This window comes from Pistacia vera, unplaced genomic scaffold, assembly GCF_008641045.1.
Source record: "Pistacia vera cultivar Batoury unplaced genomic scaffold, PisVer_v2 Contig343, whole genome shotgun sequence".
Taxonomy (NCBI): Eukaryota; Viridiplantae; Streptophyta; class Magnoliopsida; order Sapindales; family Anacardiaceae; genus Pistacia; species Pistacia vera.
The window spans coordinates 1,118,649-1,135,774 of record NW_022196161.1 but is presented as its reverse complement, the minus strand read 5'-3'; the positions used below and the strand labels follow the sequence as shown (position 1 = coordinate 1,135,774).

The following is a 17,126-nucleotide window of genomic DNA, read 5'->3' as shown; positions in this document are numbered from 1 at the left end:
TGTGGTGGCACCGCCTCATTTGATTCGGGTGGCATGATCCGATCCAAGTGGTCCAGCTTTTGGCTGACCGTTTGGTTAGTATTGTTGAACCTCTCAAGGTAGCTCATGACGGCTGGATCAAGCCGTGAGCTGAAAGGGATATCCCCCACGAGATTTTGCGGGATTGAGGGCACTTAGGGAGAAGTATTCTCCTGTACCGAGGGGATCTCTTCCTCACCATAATTGGTTCGCTCAGATTCAAATCGACCAGCCATTTGTTGTAGTAGGACCGATTAGTCAGAGATTCTCCTGATGAAGAATAAGTACTAAATCAGGCCCTTCTTCTAGCGCCAAACTGTTGATGCATGATTTTGACACCATCTAAACGCACGTGGAAAATGCTGAGCTAACTTAGAAGACACACATGTATGGGGGTATTGAACTGAATAAAAGATGGAGAACAATGTTTAAAGTGGTTCAGAAGCTTAAGTAAGCGAATCCTATGTCCACTGGTATTGTATTAATATATGAGATCAGGTCGCGTTCAGCGAGCTGACTTACGAGAGATTACAAGAGAGAGAGAGAGAGAGAGAGAGAGAGAGAGAGAGAGTATATATGCTATTCTAGTATTCTAGGGAGAAATTAGCTAATCCCACAAACGGGAGAGGAACCCTCTATTTATAGTGGGATGAATTAAGGTAATGATTACTAAATCTGTGAGTGGGTCAGATTGCCGTGCAAATCCTTCCTTGCGTCCCGTTGTTCACTTGCTCGAGTGATTTACTCGACATGTGCAGGGATTGGACACGTGGATCATCTCCAGCCTTTCACTAGTTTGGCGCACACCCACTACACTGGCAGGAGCATACTGCTTGCATCAACGTGCAACGTGGCTGTATCTAAATGGTTGCAGGACTTACCTAAGCTCTGGCCGCTTACGCTGACAGGGCTCTGCGTCAGTCATACTTTTTCAAGCATAACAGAAGTTTATAGACCTTGTTTTGCTCTTTTAGGAGCAAGTCATCTAGTGATGTTTTATTAATAATTAATATGCTGGATCAATTCAAATGAATAAATTCATAGCATGATCTGAGGATGGAGTTTGAAGTGGTGAACTCCATTTTAATATTCTCAAAACAATAATGCGATTACTAGCACTCTGCGCTCAGTTCAATTGGAATCTTACCTCAACAGTAACACACGACTATTTAATATTTGTACTTAATTGCTATTGGTGGCAAGCGCGGGAAAACCATAAAAAAAATTGATGAACATTGATTAAGACGCAGAGAGTGTGTATAAAACCAAAGGAACATAGGGGCTACTGCCCCATCTTAGTCCATAATCGCTTAATTAAAATTTAATAACTCAATCACTTCCCACCTTCACTGTCTCTTGTTCCAGCTCCTTCCCTCTTCTTTTTATATACCTCCAATCTCTCATTATAATACCCAATACTCCATTACCAACTAACAACCAACACAATACACAGCCACATTCACTTCATCTCTTTACTTCAATATTCAGTTCAGCCATGGCTATGGCTATGGACTTTGATGACTTCCTTCACCTCGAATTCTCCGGCTACAGCTCCACCACTACCACCGCCACGACCCCTACTACCCCCACCACTTCTGACGACGGCCATGCCTGTAACTGGAACGACTGGTCCCCAGTTGTCGACTGGGAAGCTTTATCAGGCGGCCAGGATGATTTTCACGACCTTTTCGATTCCATGATGGACGATTCTGGGTTAAATCCTGCCCGAGTTGACAATGAAACCAGTAACTCCGTGTCCACTGACACCACCATGGCCGTGGATGAAGAAACCAACGGCGATGATTTCAAGGGCTTGAGGTTGGTCCATCTCTTGATGGCCGCTGCCGAGGCTCTAACCGGCGTTAACAAGAGCCGTGAACTGGCTCGAGTGATATTGGTTCGGCTCAAGGAGTTGGTGTCCCCTAACGACGGCACCAACATGGAAAGATTGGCGGCGTATTTCACCGACGCCTTGCAAGGTCTGCTAGAAGGCGCCGGTGGTGCGCATGGTAAACATCTGATAACCAACGGGCCGTACCACCATCACCATCGCGACGAGCATCATCAAAACGACGTGCTTGCCGCGTTTCAGCTGTTGCAAGACATGTCACCTTACGTAAAGTTCGGTCACTTCACCGCCAATCAAGCGATTCTTGAAGCCGTAGCCAATGATAGGAGAGTCCACATAGTGGATTATGATATCATGGAAGGGATCCAATGGGCTTCCCTGATGCAGGCTTTGGTGTCCAGAAAGGATGGCCCACCGGCCCCACATCTTCGGATCACCGCTTTATCAAGAGGCGGAAGTGGGCGCCGGTCGATCGGGACCGTTCAAGAAACGGGTCGTCGTTTGGTTGCATTCGCAGCTTCAATCGGTCAACCTTTTTCTTTTCATCAGTGTAGGTTGGACTCTGACGAGACATTTAGACCATCAGCATTGAAATTGGTCAGGGGAGAGGCGTTGATTGTTAATTGCATGTTACATCTCCCCCACTTCAGTTACCGGGCACCGAATTCAATTTCCTCTTTTCTATCCGCAGCCAAGACCCTAAACCCGAGATTGGTAACTCTAGTGGAAGAAGAAACGGGACCCATTGGAGATGGAGGGTTCGTCGGACATTTCATGGACTCATTGCATCATTATTCAGCGGTTTATGATTCACTAGAGGCAGGGTTTCCAATGCAGAGCCGAGCCCGGGCCTTAGTAGAAAGAGTGTTTTTGGGGCCCCGAATATCTGGGTCATTGGCCCGGATCTACCGGAACCGTGGAGGGGAGGAGTGTTGTTCTTGGGGTGAGTGGTTGGGTGGGGTCGGGTTTAAGGCGGTTAATATAAGTTTTGCCAATCATTGCCAGGCAAAACTATTGTTGGGTCTGTTCAATGATGGTTACCGGGTGGAGGAACTGGCCAATAATAGGCTGGTTTTGGGATGGAAATCTAGGCGTTTGCTTTCAGCCTGTGTGTGGACTTCTTCGTCAGATTCAGATTCGTAAAATAGTTTGTTTGTTTAGTGTCATTATTGTTTTTATAATAAGCCCACCATTTGTATTATAAGATACGTAGCACCGAGTTGTACTGTTTTGTGAATTTCTCAACAAAATTTTGGAGCTGAAATTTTAGTTGATTGGTGTTATGTTACTATGGAGCGGCTTATATACAATTGAAGTTTGAGTTCCGGAATGGTTTCTGTTGTGATTGGTGCATTTTTTAAAAGTACAATTGTTTGTAAGAGATTTGAATTTCTTATTCACTCTTTATTGTTAAATCAAGTTAACTACCCCAAAGTATTTGATTTGAATGGCCACAACCACAAATCGCTTCTTTTTGAGAGTACACATATAATATTTTATGTACTCTGACGTTCTTCTGTGGTTGTTACTTGCTATTTTTGCACCGAAAAAGCAAACACTTTGAGCTAATTCCGTACTTAAAAGAAGAAGAAAGAAGCATGTCTCCACATTTTGGGCGTGTACGGTATTTAATAAATATCTCGATTATAAAAGAAGAGTAACTTCTTTCAAAAGGTAATATTATGGTCACATTTTTCACTAATTTTCTCGTATAAACAAAATATGATAGTTTATAATTGATCAATTTATAATGAGTTATATCTGTCCAATAATAAATTTTATTGATCAATTGCGAGTTGTTACATGTGTAAGAGAAAGTTAATAAGATAGGTTTGTCAACTTATTTTTATTGTTCTTCAAATAAATGGGTACTCAAGTTTACATGTTAATGCAATAGATGGAGTTTTTAGTACAAGATAAAATGGATATTGTATTTGATGNAATGGGTACTCAAGTTTACATGTTAATGCAATAGATGGAGTTTTTAGTACAAGATAAAATGGATATTGTATTTGATGATGAAACCTTTCAAATAAATGGTTGGATTAATGAGCATTTTTAATAATTATTTGATAATAACATATTTTTAATTGCCTCCTACTACTGATCTATAAACAAAGCACTTGTGAAGGAAATGTCTGAACAATTCACTGTTTGTTACATGCGAGACAGAGAGAGGGAGTGGTTAGCAAATCCCTTTCTTTGAATGTAAAGTCTCAGCTTAATTAGGAGATTAACATAACAATAAATGGTGCCTTTCAATACAAGTTCAATATTGGTTTTGTTTGTCAACTTTGAAGAAGATTTCGCTTTCTTTAAATTTAGATTATGTCACCCAAAAAGTAATTTTCTGTAATTCATCCTAAAAAATGACACCCTACTTTCTTTATCAATCACCCACAATCACACGTAATGCTTCATTATCTCTAATGCCTCGTCATAAACTTTTGCTTTAATTATTTATCATATGATTTCTAAATCCTTAACAATGTTCCTGTTGATTTTTAATTGGCTGTTCGATGATGCAACTAACAGTCAATTTGCAACAGTTTGGGACAGCCATAAGCCCCAGCTCAAAGATGTTTGATATTTTAAATCAGACTCCAAAAGAATAAAGAAAGATCATTAATGTTGCCGCAACGTAGCGACTCAGGTGATGTTAATTAATACGAAGATCAAGTCATTATTAAAGTAATATTTTAATCCTCATTAGTAACATGTAAATACAATTGGTGGTTAAAATTGGTGTGAGTGAGTCATATAGATATACAAATATTTTTTTATTTCCCAATTGTGAATGTGTCTTCATATAAACTATAATCTTGAAAGTTCTACTAAGTATATCAAAATGTGTATATAATAACAACTACTCACAACCACAATTGGAAGGCCTAATGGTAGAAAAGTAAAATGAAGTTTCATGAGCTCTTGATTTGAAATCCCTCCAGACACTAATAGAGATGACTACTAGGGTTCTTATTCGACTGACAGTTTCAAGACTCCGAAAAATTAGTTGAGATACGCATAAACTGACCCGAATACTCTGATGATAAAAAAAAAAAAAATACTCAGACTCACAGTATAGTTGATTGTAGGTGTAGTTAAGTTGATCAATGAATTGAAGGCCACTACCTCTCTCTCTCTCTGTTGGGCCGACACATAATTGAAATGGTAAAAGGATTTTATATCTAGTATTCCTGACACTCTCTCCTTGAAAGTATTGAATGTTGAAATAAAATGGAGAAGCCTATAACCTGGTTCCCCAAAGCACCTAAACTTTTATAGAAAAAGTATTTTTATTCATAAATTTACTTTTTGAAAAATAAAATTTTAAGCCCAATACCTTAATCAGCCATTAATTGAAGATTTAGCCCATTATCTAAAGTATGGCCCAGATCTAGCCTCATAAAGCAGCATGAAACAAGCCTTTCCCAAGTCTGTACACGAAAACACAAGTATCGATACTCCACCCTTCTTGGTCATGCACAGTCAGTGTACCTGGACATGATCTGAAATGCTTAAAGTTAAACCACCCACCTTAAGCTCTTATTCTTCAACATTGCTTTCGCTTTCAAAGCATTGTCATTTAAATATTCCTACTCCTATTCAAACTAAAAGAGCCACCGGCTACCCAACTCTCATGGCGACTTTGTCCGGCGTTTCCACTCAGAAAGATGCCGTTTCCCAACAAAATGTGTCGACCCAGAACAGCAATCGGCCAGTACAGGTGTTCTCAGTTGTCAATCTCTTGATTTTAGTTCTTTTTTAGCTGCTTTGAAGCGGGTTTGGGCTAATTTTTATTTTTACTATTATTTTTTTTTTTTAAATTTTTGTTAGATTTCATTGTTGATGGCATGTTTATTGTTTCATTTTGCGTTTGGTTAATATGTTTGTATAAGCCTATGTCTTCATGGCTCATCCTATTTGGGCCGGAAGATTATTTGAATTTAAGTAACTGATTTTTGTACTACTGGACTAGAAGAATGTCATTATATGGCTGTTTCTTTGAACTTGTTTAATTGTGCCAATTGATTGTAAGTTTTCTTGGTAATCGAGGTTCTTTTGCTCGTATATTTTGTAATATCAAAGCTCTAACTAAAGGGGAAGCAACCTGTGCTATTTCCTCCAGCTTGTGATTGATTGGCACTGCATAGAGTTGCTCGTTTAGAGTTTTAATTGTTGTTTTATGTGTGTTTGTGAGTTATAATCAAGAGGAACTTCATTTGATAATTATCTTTATATTTCGAATAATCCAATGCAACATTGTTATATTGGAGACTTTTTTGAGTTTATGCCTCCTCTTTTCCCTTAACAAAATTTTTGAGTTTCAACATAGAAATTATTAAGGCTTTGCGTTATGTTTTACTTGATATATAATTTTGACAGCTTTTGGTATTTTAGTGGTGCCTATTAGTAATATGAAGACGTTAGATGCTTGTATGTTTTCTACATTTTCATCTCTGAATCAGCTATACTTTTGCTGCATGAATGTAAATGGGACAAAAATTGGGGGTTTTCTCATTCTTTATTTTAGTAGATCGTAGTTTTGCTTCCTGTTATTTTGACTTACCTTATATTGCTTTTAGATGAGGATTTGGGTTAAGTTCTTCAAAACTGAGTGTACGTTGATTTACGAGTCTTGTGAGCCTTATGCAACCTTGGGCATACTTCTTACAAGTTACGATGCCATGTTAGCTTTTACCGGCTATCATCTTGAGCCATTTGACCTTATCAAACATTGCAATATGCTATAATGCAGTGCTTTCAATACTACAATTATTATATGAAGATCTGTTTCTCGCTTTCTTTGCTGAACCCTAATCAAGTTAACCACTGTGAGCTTTTTTCAGTTTAATGATTGTTGTAAATATTCTGAACAAAGGAAAAATCTTCAGCATAGTTCCATCTCTGTCAACTAAATTAGTAGAAAGTCTTGAACTTTTGTTCTTATTGTTTCTTTCTTCTAATAAGTTGGTCTCTCTCTTGTCAGGTTGCTCAGCGCTTGGAAAAATTCAAAACTACAATTTTTACACAAATGAGTATGCTTGCTATCAAACATGGAGCCATAAATCTTGGCCAGGGCTTCCCCAACTTTGATGGTCCAGATTTTGTTAAAGAAGCAGCAATTCAGGCTATTAGGGATGGGAAGAACCAATATGCCCGTGGATTTGGAATTCCAGAGTTTAATGCTGCAATTGCTGCCAGATTTAAGAAAGATAGTGGACTAGTGGTGGACCCTGAAAAGGAAGTCACTGTTACCTCTGGGTGCACAGAAGCCATTGCTGCAACCATATTAGGTTTGATCAATCCTGGTGATGAGGTGATCCTTTTTGCTCCTTTTTATGATTCTTATGAAGCCACCCTCTCCATGGCTGGTGCCAAAATCAAATGCATCACATTGCGCCCTCCTGATTTTGCTATCCCCATTAATGAGCTCAAGTCCGCAATCTCAAAGAAGACTCGTGCAATTCTTATGAACACTCCACATAACCCCACTGGAAAGATGTTCACTTGGGAAGAACTTGATGTACATCAACAAATTTCTTCGAATTGGTCATAAATCATCTACTTCCACTGACTAGACTATGTGCTAAATCAAATTTCTTTTTAACTAAAGAATTATAATCCCATTTTGAACGGACAAAAATGAAATTATACATATGCATGATTTGTATAGGCCAAATCTTAAATCAAATAAAACTGAGGAGTGACCCCAAATTTTAATTGAATACGGAATAGCTTTGAATGGAACCTGAACCTACTTTTGTTTGTGCCCACTTGCTCATAATTAATATTTATTTCTTTTCTTCCTTCGTTAACCTCTTAACAATTATTCCAGGGCTCGTTTAGCTGTAGCTTTAATTTTGCATTATTAGCATTATCAAAAACTTAATACACAATATTTTTAACGTTACTTTTTTTGGGTATCCCAATAAATCCAAGATTTGGAGATATCCAATAAATTCGTATAATTGTATATGCATTTATATTCGCCTTTATCCAAATGTCAAAATCGGATAAATATTCAAATTTGTGGTGAAATCTGTTAATCTAAAATAATTTTAAGTATTAATGAAGTTTATGCAAAGTAATAAATAAATAGTTAGAGTTGAATTTTGGTGTAACTAATGCAACATTAAATCCATATTTTAATTGGGAGCACAGTTGCTTAGCTTAATTAGGTGTAGGTGGAGCTGCTAGAATTATGAATTTTAAAGGGAGTTGGTTCATCTAACTATATATATCAATATATGTGTATACTGAAGCGTAAACGTTTAACATCACATTAAATTAATTTCACAAACTCCTCAAATAATAAACATGTTTGATTTATCAGTAATTTGTTGAGGTTAAATAAAAATATGAATGGAGGACCACAATGAAGACCAGGTCCATATACTTTCCCTATTTGAATAAATCAAAATCTCTTTACGAAATTTACTAAAAACTTTATGTAATTTATATAATCAATAATCTCTTTTAAAATAAAAAACTGCATGAACTAAATAAAGGTTTTTGAGTTGATAATTAAAACTAAGTGGATATATGAATACAGTAATACTACGTTTACCGAGTAAATTACTGATTTTCACATACCGATGCACTTGCCCAATTCTCAAAATCTCAAATTTTAACTTAATCAGTATGTCAAATCGGTACCTTAATCGGTAACTCAAGCATTATTGATATGAATATGTGATCGAGTGTGGTCAAAGTTTTGTAACAAACCATTGGTGTGTTCACCACGTAGTTTAGAAAATAAAATTATCTTGACCTTTTTTACATTCAAAAGGAGCAACAGTATTTTCGATGAAATAGTAATTGAGAAGTTGTTAGCATAACGGCAAATCAACGACCTCAATTCAGCTTCACTTTTGAAACCCAAACCAAACTATACTCAATGTTTGAAACTCCCGTCTAGATAGAAAAAGTGAAGATGATGACAGATAGAGAAAGTGGATTTGTTATGTTGACTCAGAACCTCTGCTTTGCCGGCAAAGGCCGTCTCTATAATTTATAATAAATTTCTATTTGTCTGTGTTAATTGCAAGTGTAATTATGTTTACGCGTTCAACAGTCCCAATCCCAAACCCCTCCTCCTCTCTTTCTTGCTGATTAAGTCTTCCTTTCTCAATCATTTTTAACTTTTCATTATAGTTTAATCATTTTTTTCTTGTTTTTGTAGTCATTTTTTGCTATATGGTTTCTCAAATGTCCTTTGAAGATTGGTCTTTGAGTTGATTCTTGTTTATGGAGATTCAAAAGGGTGGAGTTTTAGCAAGTTTAGGACTGGGTTTAGTTTGTTTGTCAAGGAGAAAGTGTTGATTTTTTCTGGGTTTATTTCTAACTTCTTTGTTTGGAACCATGGGTGGTTTGTGTTCTAAGCCTACACCTGTTGAAGACAGCCGCGAGAGTCCAAGAGAGAGACTTCATCAAAAAGGGTCATTGAATAAGCATGTGAGTTCATCCAGAAGGGAGGAGATTGTTGGATCAAAAGATAGACTTGAGAATAATGATGTCAAGGTTATGTTGATTGACAAGAAAGTCAATGGTTCCAACCGCTATTACGATAATCATGGGATTGAGACGATAAATATTGATGATCAAATAGAGAGAAAAAAGATGATTCAGGAACAAATTGAGAGAAAAAAGATGATTGATGATCAAATTGAGAAGAAGAGGATTGAAAATTGTCAAGTGACTGTAATTAATCATCCTAGCATGGGGAGATTGCCTAAAGCAGCAGAAGCAGAAGAGTTGGCGGCAGGGTGGCCGTCTTGGCTTGCTGCGGCGGCTGGTGATGCCATCAAGGGATGGATACCACGACGTGCAAATACGTTTGAGAAATTGGATAAGGTTTGTTTCCTTCTTGACTTTATGCTCTATTTGCTTTCATTTTGTTTTGTGAAGTGCGAAAATTGCTATTGCTAGATGAATGCATTCACTAAATCTTATTTATTCTTTGAAACATCCTCTGTAGTAGATTCGATTGTGATTGCATATGGCTCACCAGACATCATGGTATTTTGATCTTGCAGATTGGCCAAGGAACTTACAGTAGTGTTTACAGGGCTCGGGATGTCATTCATGATAAAATTGTTGCTTTGAAAAAAGTACGGTTTGATAAAAATGATCCTGAGAGTGTCAAGTTTATGGCTAGGGAAATTGCTATTCTTCGCAAACTTGATCATCCAAATATAATTAAATTGGAAGGCTTGATCACATCCCAGACAGCTTGCAGCTTGTACCTTGTTTTTGAGTATATGGAACATGATCTCATGGGACTCGCATCACTTCCTGGCATGAAGTTCACAGAGCCTCAGGTATTCTTACAATCTTTTTTGGAAGTTCTCCGGACTTTGGCTGTTCTTCAACGGGATTTTCATTTACTACTGTTGATTTAAAAAAAAATATAATTATGCTGCAGATTCAGCATGGGAGCCGCAGTTTCCTTAATTTTGCAATTGGATTGTTGTATTTGTGTCCTTGTATAGTAGTTTCTAAAATTCTCATGTTAATTTGTTTTTCGTTAGGTTAAATGCTACATGAAGCAACTGCTAAGTGGACTTGAACACTGTCACAGCCATGGTGTTTTGCATCGTGACATAAAGGGTTCAAATCTTCTTATTGACAATAATGGTGTCTTAAAGATTGCGGATTTTGGCTTAGCAACTTTTTTCAATCCCAAGGATAGCAGTCCAATGACCAGCCGCGTGGTGACTCTTTGGTATCGGCCACCTGAGCTTTTGCTTGGAGCCTCCCATTATGGAGTTGCAGTAGACTTATGGAGTGCTGGTTGCATTCTTGGGGAATTATTCACCAGGAAGCCTATACTACCTGGGAAAACAGAGGTACCATGCCTAGGAATCCATTTTGCGTCTTCATGCATCACACTGAAACATGTTGATTTTATGCCCAGAATAGAAAAGCAGAAGTAACTGAAAAAGCAAACACCTAGATTAGTATTGATGAGTACTTGATAAGTTTGGTTGGTGTATTTGTAAATGGACACATGTTTGGGCAGTGAGCTTTGCATGTTTATTTTACAGAAATAGGGATCATGAAGCATTAGGACATCGCCTATGCAACACTGTTCTCTTCTCTTCCTTGTCCTTGACCTCTTTTTCTTCCACATATATATAAATGATGCCAGTAAATTGAATCATATATACCTTACAGGTTGAGCAGTTGCATAGGATCTTTAAACTATGTGGATCACCATCGGAAGATTATTGGAGAAAATCAAAATTACCTTATTCAACAGTGTTCAAGCCTGTACAACCTTATAGAAAGCGTGTTGCAGAAACATTTAAAGACTTTCCTGCAACTGCTTTGGGGCTTATGGAGACATTACTGTCCGTAGATCCTGCTCTTAGAGGAACTGCAGCTTTTGCTCTTAACAATGAGGTATGCTGATTATTTTTCTTGGGGTTGTAGTAAAATAGTTAATTCAATAGATACAGACGACTTCTGAATAATGTGAAAAACTGGTGTAGTATGAAAGACATAAGTAGCAGTGTCTTTTAGAGTATTTGAAAGAGATTTTAATGAATGTCTTTTTCACATGTATGAATATTGTATTTTGATCCAGGACTGCGCCCTCAAAGTCTTCTTGTATTGCCTCTATGTTGAGACTTCATTGGCTTGATGTTCTGATTGTAATTTTATTTTTGCAACAGTTCTTTACAACACAACCCTTTGCTTGTGATCCTTCAAGATTGCCCAAATATCCTCCCAGTAAAGAGATTGATGCCAAATTGAGGGATGAAGAACTTAGAAGGTACATGTTGTATGGTTGATTGTTTTTCACGTTTAGAATCATCAGTGTTTAATTTTCAGCTAATAAATAGTTTCTGAGTTTACAGTTTAGTGTAGCAGCATTAATCTTTGGAAGAAACCCATTATCTAGTCAAATTATAATACTTTAGTTCATTAATTCTCACAGGCAAGTAGCAGCGGGAGGCAGGGGCCATAAGATTGACCTCGAAAGTAGCAGATCAAAAGAATCTTGGGCTGGTCCAGCGGCTACTTCCAATGCTGAGGTAGCCTTAATGACGCAGGTAGTTACAAAGAGGTTTTGATTTCGGCTTGGCATTGATTGCCTCCCATGCCCAATATTTTTTCCACGTCCTTCAATTCCCCAAATTCTTCAAATCTACCTAGTCTAGTCAGTAGCATTAGATCTATAGTAGGTGAAAAAATATCCCAATGTTTTCTTTTCATCATTGTTTTCGTCTCTTTTCTTGACGATAGTATTTTGGCCTCTTATTACAGAGAGGACTTCATTCCAGTACAAAGGGCAGAAATGAGATGTTCATGTCTCGTAAGGAGGCTGCTTTTGCTGCCAATAAACAAACTCAAGGTTTACAAGAACCGAGTACTGATTTCTATGGGCATCAACGGAAGAAAGTTTCGCATTCAGGGCCATTGGGTCATGGGGCTGCCTGGGAAAAAGTTGGAAAAAGACCTGATATTCCTCCAACAGTTTCAACCAGATCCAACTTATCGACACTATCTGGTCTCGTAGCAACCAGAACCGGATCAACTGAAGATTTTCGAGAAAATTCTGGTTGTTCACAGCAAGGAGCAGTAAGACCAGTAGGGAGGTCTCAAGGATCATTTAGGGAGTTGTCTACAGGAAAGCAGGACTGTAGGCAGAGCATTCGAAAGGTTGGAGAATCTCCTCAGGGCGGGGTTGGAAACGGCATTGTTAAGGAAGCAAGTCTGGTTAGTTCTTCGTCATTTTTCTCTGCTTTAAAATGTCCTAAATTTTTAGTATTACTGTTCTCAAGTACACATATCATTAGGCTGCTTTTTCCATGTTTCCCTGGTCATGCATTGCACAAGTGTATAACTTTGGCTTCAAACTTCACCATTTATAGGCCTAATACTTTTGTGTTCTTATACAAAATTTTCTCCAGCATGGTCGTGGACCCAGGGGAAACAAGATTTATGTTTCTGGACCATTACTTCCATCACACAATGTTGATCAATTGCTTAAAGAGCACGATCAAAAGATCCAAGAATTTGCTCGACGAGCACGACTTGAGAAGAAGACAAAACCTCCAAAAACACATGCTCAGGGAATTCAACCACCAGACAACTCAACTTTCGTCTCAATGACCAGAACTTGATAGATGTCTAGTAAAATCTACAATCCTCTCTAGTGGCAGAACAAGAATAGTCAGCTATGCCCAGAGAGCTAATTAACTTGGAATGCTTTTATGTACAGTACCTTTACCCCCACCCCCATTTCTCCCCATGTTTTCTGTATCTGGTAAAGAGGTATTAGTGTCTTTGTAGGAAAAAGTTTCTGCAATTCAAAATTTCACATTCTAGTACCAAAAGTAGAATGAAATGTATCCAAATTTTTTTACAACCTATAATAAGAGTCCTAGTTTACAATGCTTATATGCAATATCTGACGACTTTTTTTTTTTTAAAAAAAAAAAAATACTGTACCATTTTTGGATTTGTTGAATTGAAACATTTGGTCCAGGAAGAAATAGGCCAAGACCTTGATGCATGCAACCCTTAACTGCAGAAAGAACAGGACAAATCACCAACTAAACCAATTCCCGCATGCCAGCTAACTTTTGTTGTTAACCTTAGGAACATTGAGAAAATTTTCAGATGTTCTGTCGACAGTTATCTGTCTTCTTGTATTGTGCCTGGAGGCTTTTATGGAAACTTTTAATCTGTATAGATATAAATGTTGAAAAATGGATACTTTACTCTTTAGGATTGTGTTATCTTAGACGTGGATTAGATATAAAGATGTAAAAAAAGAGGAACTTAATTTTTCTTTATTAAAAAATCTCAGCAGTGAATTAACAATCTGTGCATAACGTAAACATATTTCAATAGTGATCATCAACTTATAGGGTTTTTGCCAATCAAAACTGAAATTTTATTCTGTAGTATATATGGGCTACATAAATAAAGCAGAACAAAAATCTTGGACAAAATGCAAGTAACTAATTGGTTATTCCTAGCCCATATGATCAACACAGGGTCACCTTCCTTCTAGGATGACATCTGAACCGGACAGAGATGCAGAAGAAGAAAAAGTCTGGCGAATTTCATTAAATGTTGGGTGTCCTGTGGTGCTACCAGAGTTCCACTGCACCCTCATTGCAGTTGCATCTATTCTCTCCTCTTCAGGCTGAGTGCCTTCAACCGGCCCCTCAAACATCTTCACAACTTGCCTCATTGCTGGCCTCATGTTTGTGTCCGGATGTGAACACAACAATCCCAAATTAAGCACTCTTTCTACTTCCTCATTGCTATAACCATCCTGAGCTTTTAACCGATCATCAAGGGCATAAAGCAATTCACCTCTCTCCGTTAGCCTCCACAACCAATCAAGTAAGTTTGGTTTCCCATCTTCAATAGGTCTTCGTCCACAAACCACCTCTAGAACCAAGATGCCAAAGCTGAACACATCAGTTTGAGTTGAGGCTCGCCCTGTCCTAACCACTTCCGGTGCCATGTACCCAGCAGTTCCAATCACTTGGGTTGTGGTAGCTAATTGTCCACGATGATGCATTCTGGCTAAACCAAAATCCCCCAATCTAGCATTCATATATTTATCAAGTAACACATTGCTTGCCTTAATGTCCCTATGCAAGACCTGAGATTCCCATCCTTCATGTAAATAAAAGATTCCAGAAGCCACATCTTTCAAAACCTTGATCCTCTCTTCCCAACTTAATGTCAAGCTCTCACCACAATCAAAAATCCTTTTGTCCAAACTTCCGTTCTCCATATAATAATATACCAAAATCAAGTTTTCTTTCTCTTTCTTACACCAGCCTTTCAATCCGACCAAATTTTTGTGCTTCAGTCTGCCTAAACTTGAAACCTCAGCCAAAAATTCTCTCATCCCATTCTCACTCTCAAGAGAGATTTTCTTCAAAGCAACTTCCACTCCTTGATATTCCCCTTTATAGACCTTTCCATTCCCTCCAGACCCAATTACATTTTCTTGGGAAAAACCTTTTGTTGCTGCATAAATCTCTTGATAACCAATTCTATGTGGCCAATACTCTAATTCCCAATCTTCAATTTCTTCTTCCTTATTCTCCTTTTTCTTATTTCTCCCCCGCTCCAAAATTACATATATCACAACTCCACATCCTATAACCAACACACAGCCAACACTAACCCCAATAACAAATCCTTTTGATCGAAACACCAACTCTTTTGGAAGCACAAACGATGGTAAATTTGTTGTCACCAAAGCGTCACCAATAGAAGAATTTGAATTACTAAAGCTCCAAGCCAAAATCTTATGACTCTCAACCAGCTGTCCAGTTGCTGCTGTGAAACCCACGTACATTTCGTTGAAAAAAAACTCTGAAAGATTAAGGAACTCATTTATCAAAGGCCTATTTGGCCTTTTACTCCCTGCCTTAGCCATGGAAACAGTAACCCTTGAATTATTGTAATCAATCCAAACTTGATAATTCTCACCATTATTAAGCTTCAATTCTTTAAACTTCTTATCATCTTCCCCCTCCCAAATCCCCGCATCATTTGAAGCAAAAGATGTGAGTGAATTTACATCAAGACCAACATGGTTATCATTGATATCTTTAAATTCTTGGTTCTCAAACACATCAAACTCAATACCAAAAACATGGTTGTCCGGATGTCCATCATTGGTCAAGTTAAAGAGACCCAGATGCTGAGCCGAGCTGGCACCTTCTATACCAGTAAAGGGAAGGAACACGAAGACAAAGCCATGGCCAGGCAACTGATGCCTGTGAGGGGCAATGGAGAAAATGAAGGAAGTAAAGAAGGGAAGTGGTGTAGAAAAGTTGGATTGTTTTGTTGGGATCTTCGAATGGTACAAAGCACGTCCTATAGAGAAAGCGGTTCTATTGGTGAGAGAAAGAATTGAATCTTGAACTGTAGCATTGCCATATGTATGGAGATTGGTGGAATTGAAGTTAGTGTTGAAAATGAATTCAAGAGATAATGTTAAATTGAAAAGAAGTGGAATTGTAAAAATCCAAAGAGTTTGTGGAGACATTGGAGAGCCAGAAGATCTTGTTCATGAAGATCATACAACAACCATCATAGCTCAACTGAAAGGGAAAGTCTACTGTTGAGAGCTGACATTTTAGCTGAGCCTTGATCTAAAACTAGTTGTACAGTGATAATTTAGATATGCTTAGAAATGTTCGTTTTTGACTTTTGAGAGGTTCAGGTTACTTGGTCATGTCATGGTTATCTGAATATAATGATGTAATGAATTTATGCATATAATGATGTGATGTGACGTAATTTTGATAATTGATTAATATTAATTCATAATTAATCGATGATCAGGATTATATTACGTTATTTGATGTATGAATTCAGTGTACTTATTTTGATAACCATGGGTGTGTTTGATTTATTATTTTAGATAAGATTTTGGGGATAGTATTGGGTTGTTGGATATGAGAGTATTACGAGATAAACTTTAAAGATTTATGAAAAAGCCCTTAGGTTTACTAATTTAATTAAAGACTCAACTATATAAAATGACAAAAATACCCCTACCACCTATAGTGTCAGATTCCGACCACTACCGCCAGAATCTGGCCAGAAAATTTTGTTACGACACAGACCGGTCGGATCTGTGCCATAACGTGTCGTTATGGCCTTTTCCAGCCAGATCCACCACGGATCTGGTCGAAAAAGACCAGATCTACGAACTTTTTTGGCTGCGACGGCCAGAACAGGCTAAAACGACGGCCATCTTTGGCCGGCCAGATCTGGCCATTACCAGCTATTTTCGATGGCTGTGTTACTATTGTGATAGATTCCGGCTACCACCGATGGTGGTTGCCAGAATCTGGCAGGTATTGGTGGATGGGGGTGTTTTTGTTAGTTTTTAAACTTTTTTCTGAGGGGTATTTATGAAATTAATAAACTTATAGGGTCTCAACGTAATTAAAAAAATAGACCAATATTCTGGAAATAACGTGCTAAACAACATTTGAAAAATAGGATTGGAAATATGGATAAAAACAATAAGCCAAACGCACTCTCTATTATTTTTCATATGAATATTAAAAGCGTTTGGGCGCCTACAGTATTGGACCATGAAGCAATGTTTCCTTGCCATGAATGAATGCCGTATGTCAAGATTACAGATATAAGTACCTCTAATTAGGGGTGAGCGGTTTCGGGTACCCTGCATTTTCCGAGGGAACCGGAACCGGAACCGCACAGTGCAGGTTCCCAAAAAAAGGAACCAGAACCG

The 17,126-nt window shown here is 37.9% G+C and overlaps 4 protein-coding genes across 4 annotated transcripts; 3 read left to right on the top strand and 1 right to left on the bottom strand.

The window, feature by feature from the left end:
* The first annotated feature begins 1,462 nt into the window (after positions 1-1,462).
* Positions 1,463-3,010, top strand: LOC116138679 (nodulation-signaling pathway 2 protein-like). The gene has a single exon (XM_031424366.1). The coding sequence runs from the start codon at positions 1,514-1,516 to the stop codon at positions 3,008-3,010; it is 1,497 nt and encodes a 498-aa protein (XP_031280226.1). The 5' UTR covers positions 1,463-1,513.
* A 2,309-nt stretch (positions 3,011-5,319) lies between these two features.
* LOC116138678 (probable N-succinyldiaminopimelate aminotransferase DapC) lies at positions 5,320-7,427 on the top strand. The gene is made up of 2 exons (XM_031424365.1): positions 5,320-5,594; positions 6,858-7,427. Exons 1-2 carry the CDS (start codon positions 5,382-5,384, stop codon positions 7,425-7,427), a joined length of 783 nt encoding a protein of 260 aa, XP_031280225.1. The 5' UTR covers positions 5,320-5,381.
* A 1,293-nt stretch (positions 7,428-8,720) lies between these two features.
* On the top strand, positions 8,721-13,273 carry LOC116138746 (probable serine/threonine-protein kinase At1g54610). Its single transcript, XM_031424431.1, has 8 exons — positions 8,721-9,724; positions 9,907-10,191; positions 10,402-10,719; positions 11,048-11,275; positions 11,548-11,648; positions 11,814-11,928; positions 12,143-12,595; positions 12,790-13,273. Exons 1-8 carry the CDS (start codon positions 9,233-9,235, stop codon positions 13,000-13,002), a joined length of 2,205 nt encoding a protein of 734 aa, XP_031280291.1. The 5' UTR covers positions 8,721-9,232; the 3' UTR covers positions 13,003-13,273.
* Positions 13,274-13,648: 375 nt separating this feature from the next.
* Positions 13,649-16,044, bottom strand: LOC116138747 (probable L-type lectin-domain containing receptor kinase VII.2). Its single transcript, XM_031424432.1, has one exon. It carries the CDS (start codon positions 15,903-15,905, stop codon positions 13,884-13,886), a length of 2,022 nt encoding a protein of 673 aa, XP_031280292.1. The 5' UTR covers positions 15,906-16,044; the 3' UTR covers positions 13,649-13,883.
* Between the last annotated feature and the right edge of the window lie 1,082 nt (positions 16,045-17,126).

Excerpts from the sequence above, each read along its gene's own strand:
- LOC116138679 (XM_031424366.1), top strand. The coding sequence starts at position 1,514 with ATGGCTATGGCTATGGACTTTGATGACTTCCTTCACCTCGAATTCTCC.
- LOC116138678 (XM_031424365.1), top strand. The coding sequence starts at position 5,382 with ATGCTTAAAGTTAAACCACCCACCTTAAGCTCTTATTCTTCAACATTG. Across the intron at positions 5,595-6,857 it reads ACAGCAATCGGCCAGTACAG|GTTGCTCAGCGCTTGGAAAA; the intron begins GTGTTCTCAGTT and ends CTCTCTTGTCAG.
- LOC116138746 (XM_031424431.1), top strand. The coding sequence starts at position 9,233 with ATGGGTGGTTTGTGTTCTAAGCCTACACCTGTTGAAGACAGCCGCGAG. Across the intron at positions 11,649-11,813 it reads AGGGATGAAGAACTTAGAAG|GCAAGTAGCAGCGGGAGGCA; the intron begins GTACATGTTGTA and ends TAATTCTCACAG. Across the intron at positions 11,929-12,142 it reads AGGTAGCCTTAATGACGCAG|AGAGGACTTCATTCCAGTAC; the intron begins GTAGTTACAAAG and ends CTCTTATTACAG.
- LOC116138747 (XM_031424432.1), bottom strand. The coding sequence starts at position 15,905 with ATGTCTCCACAAACTCTTTGGATTTTTACAATTCCACTTCTTTTCAAT.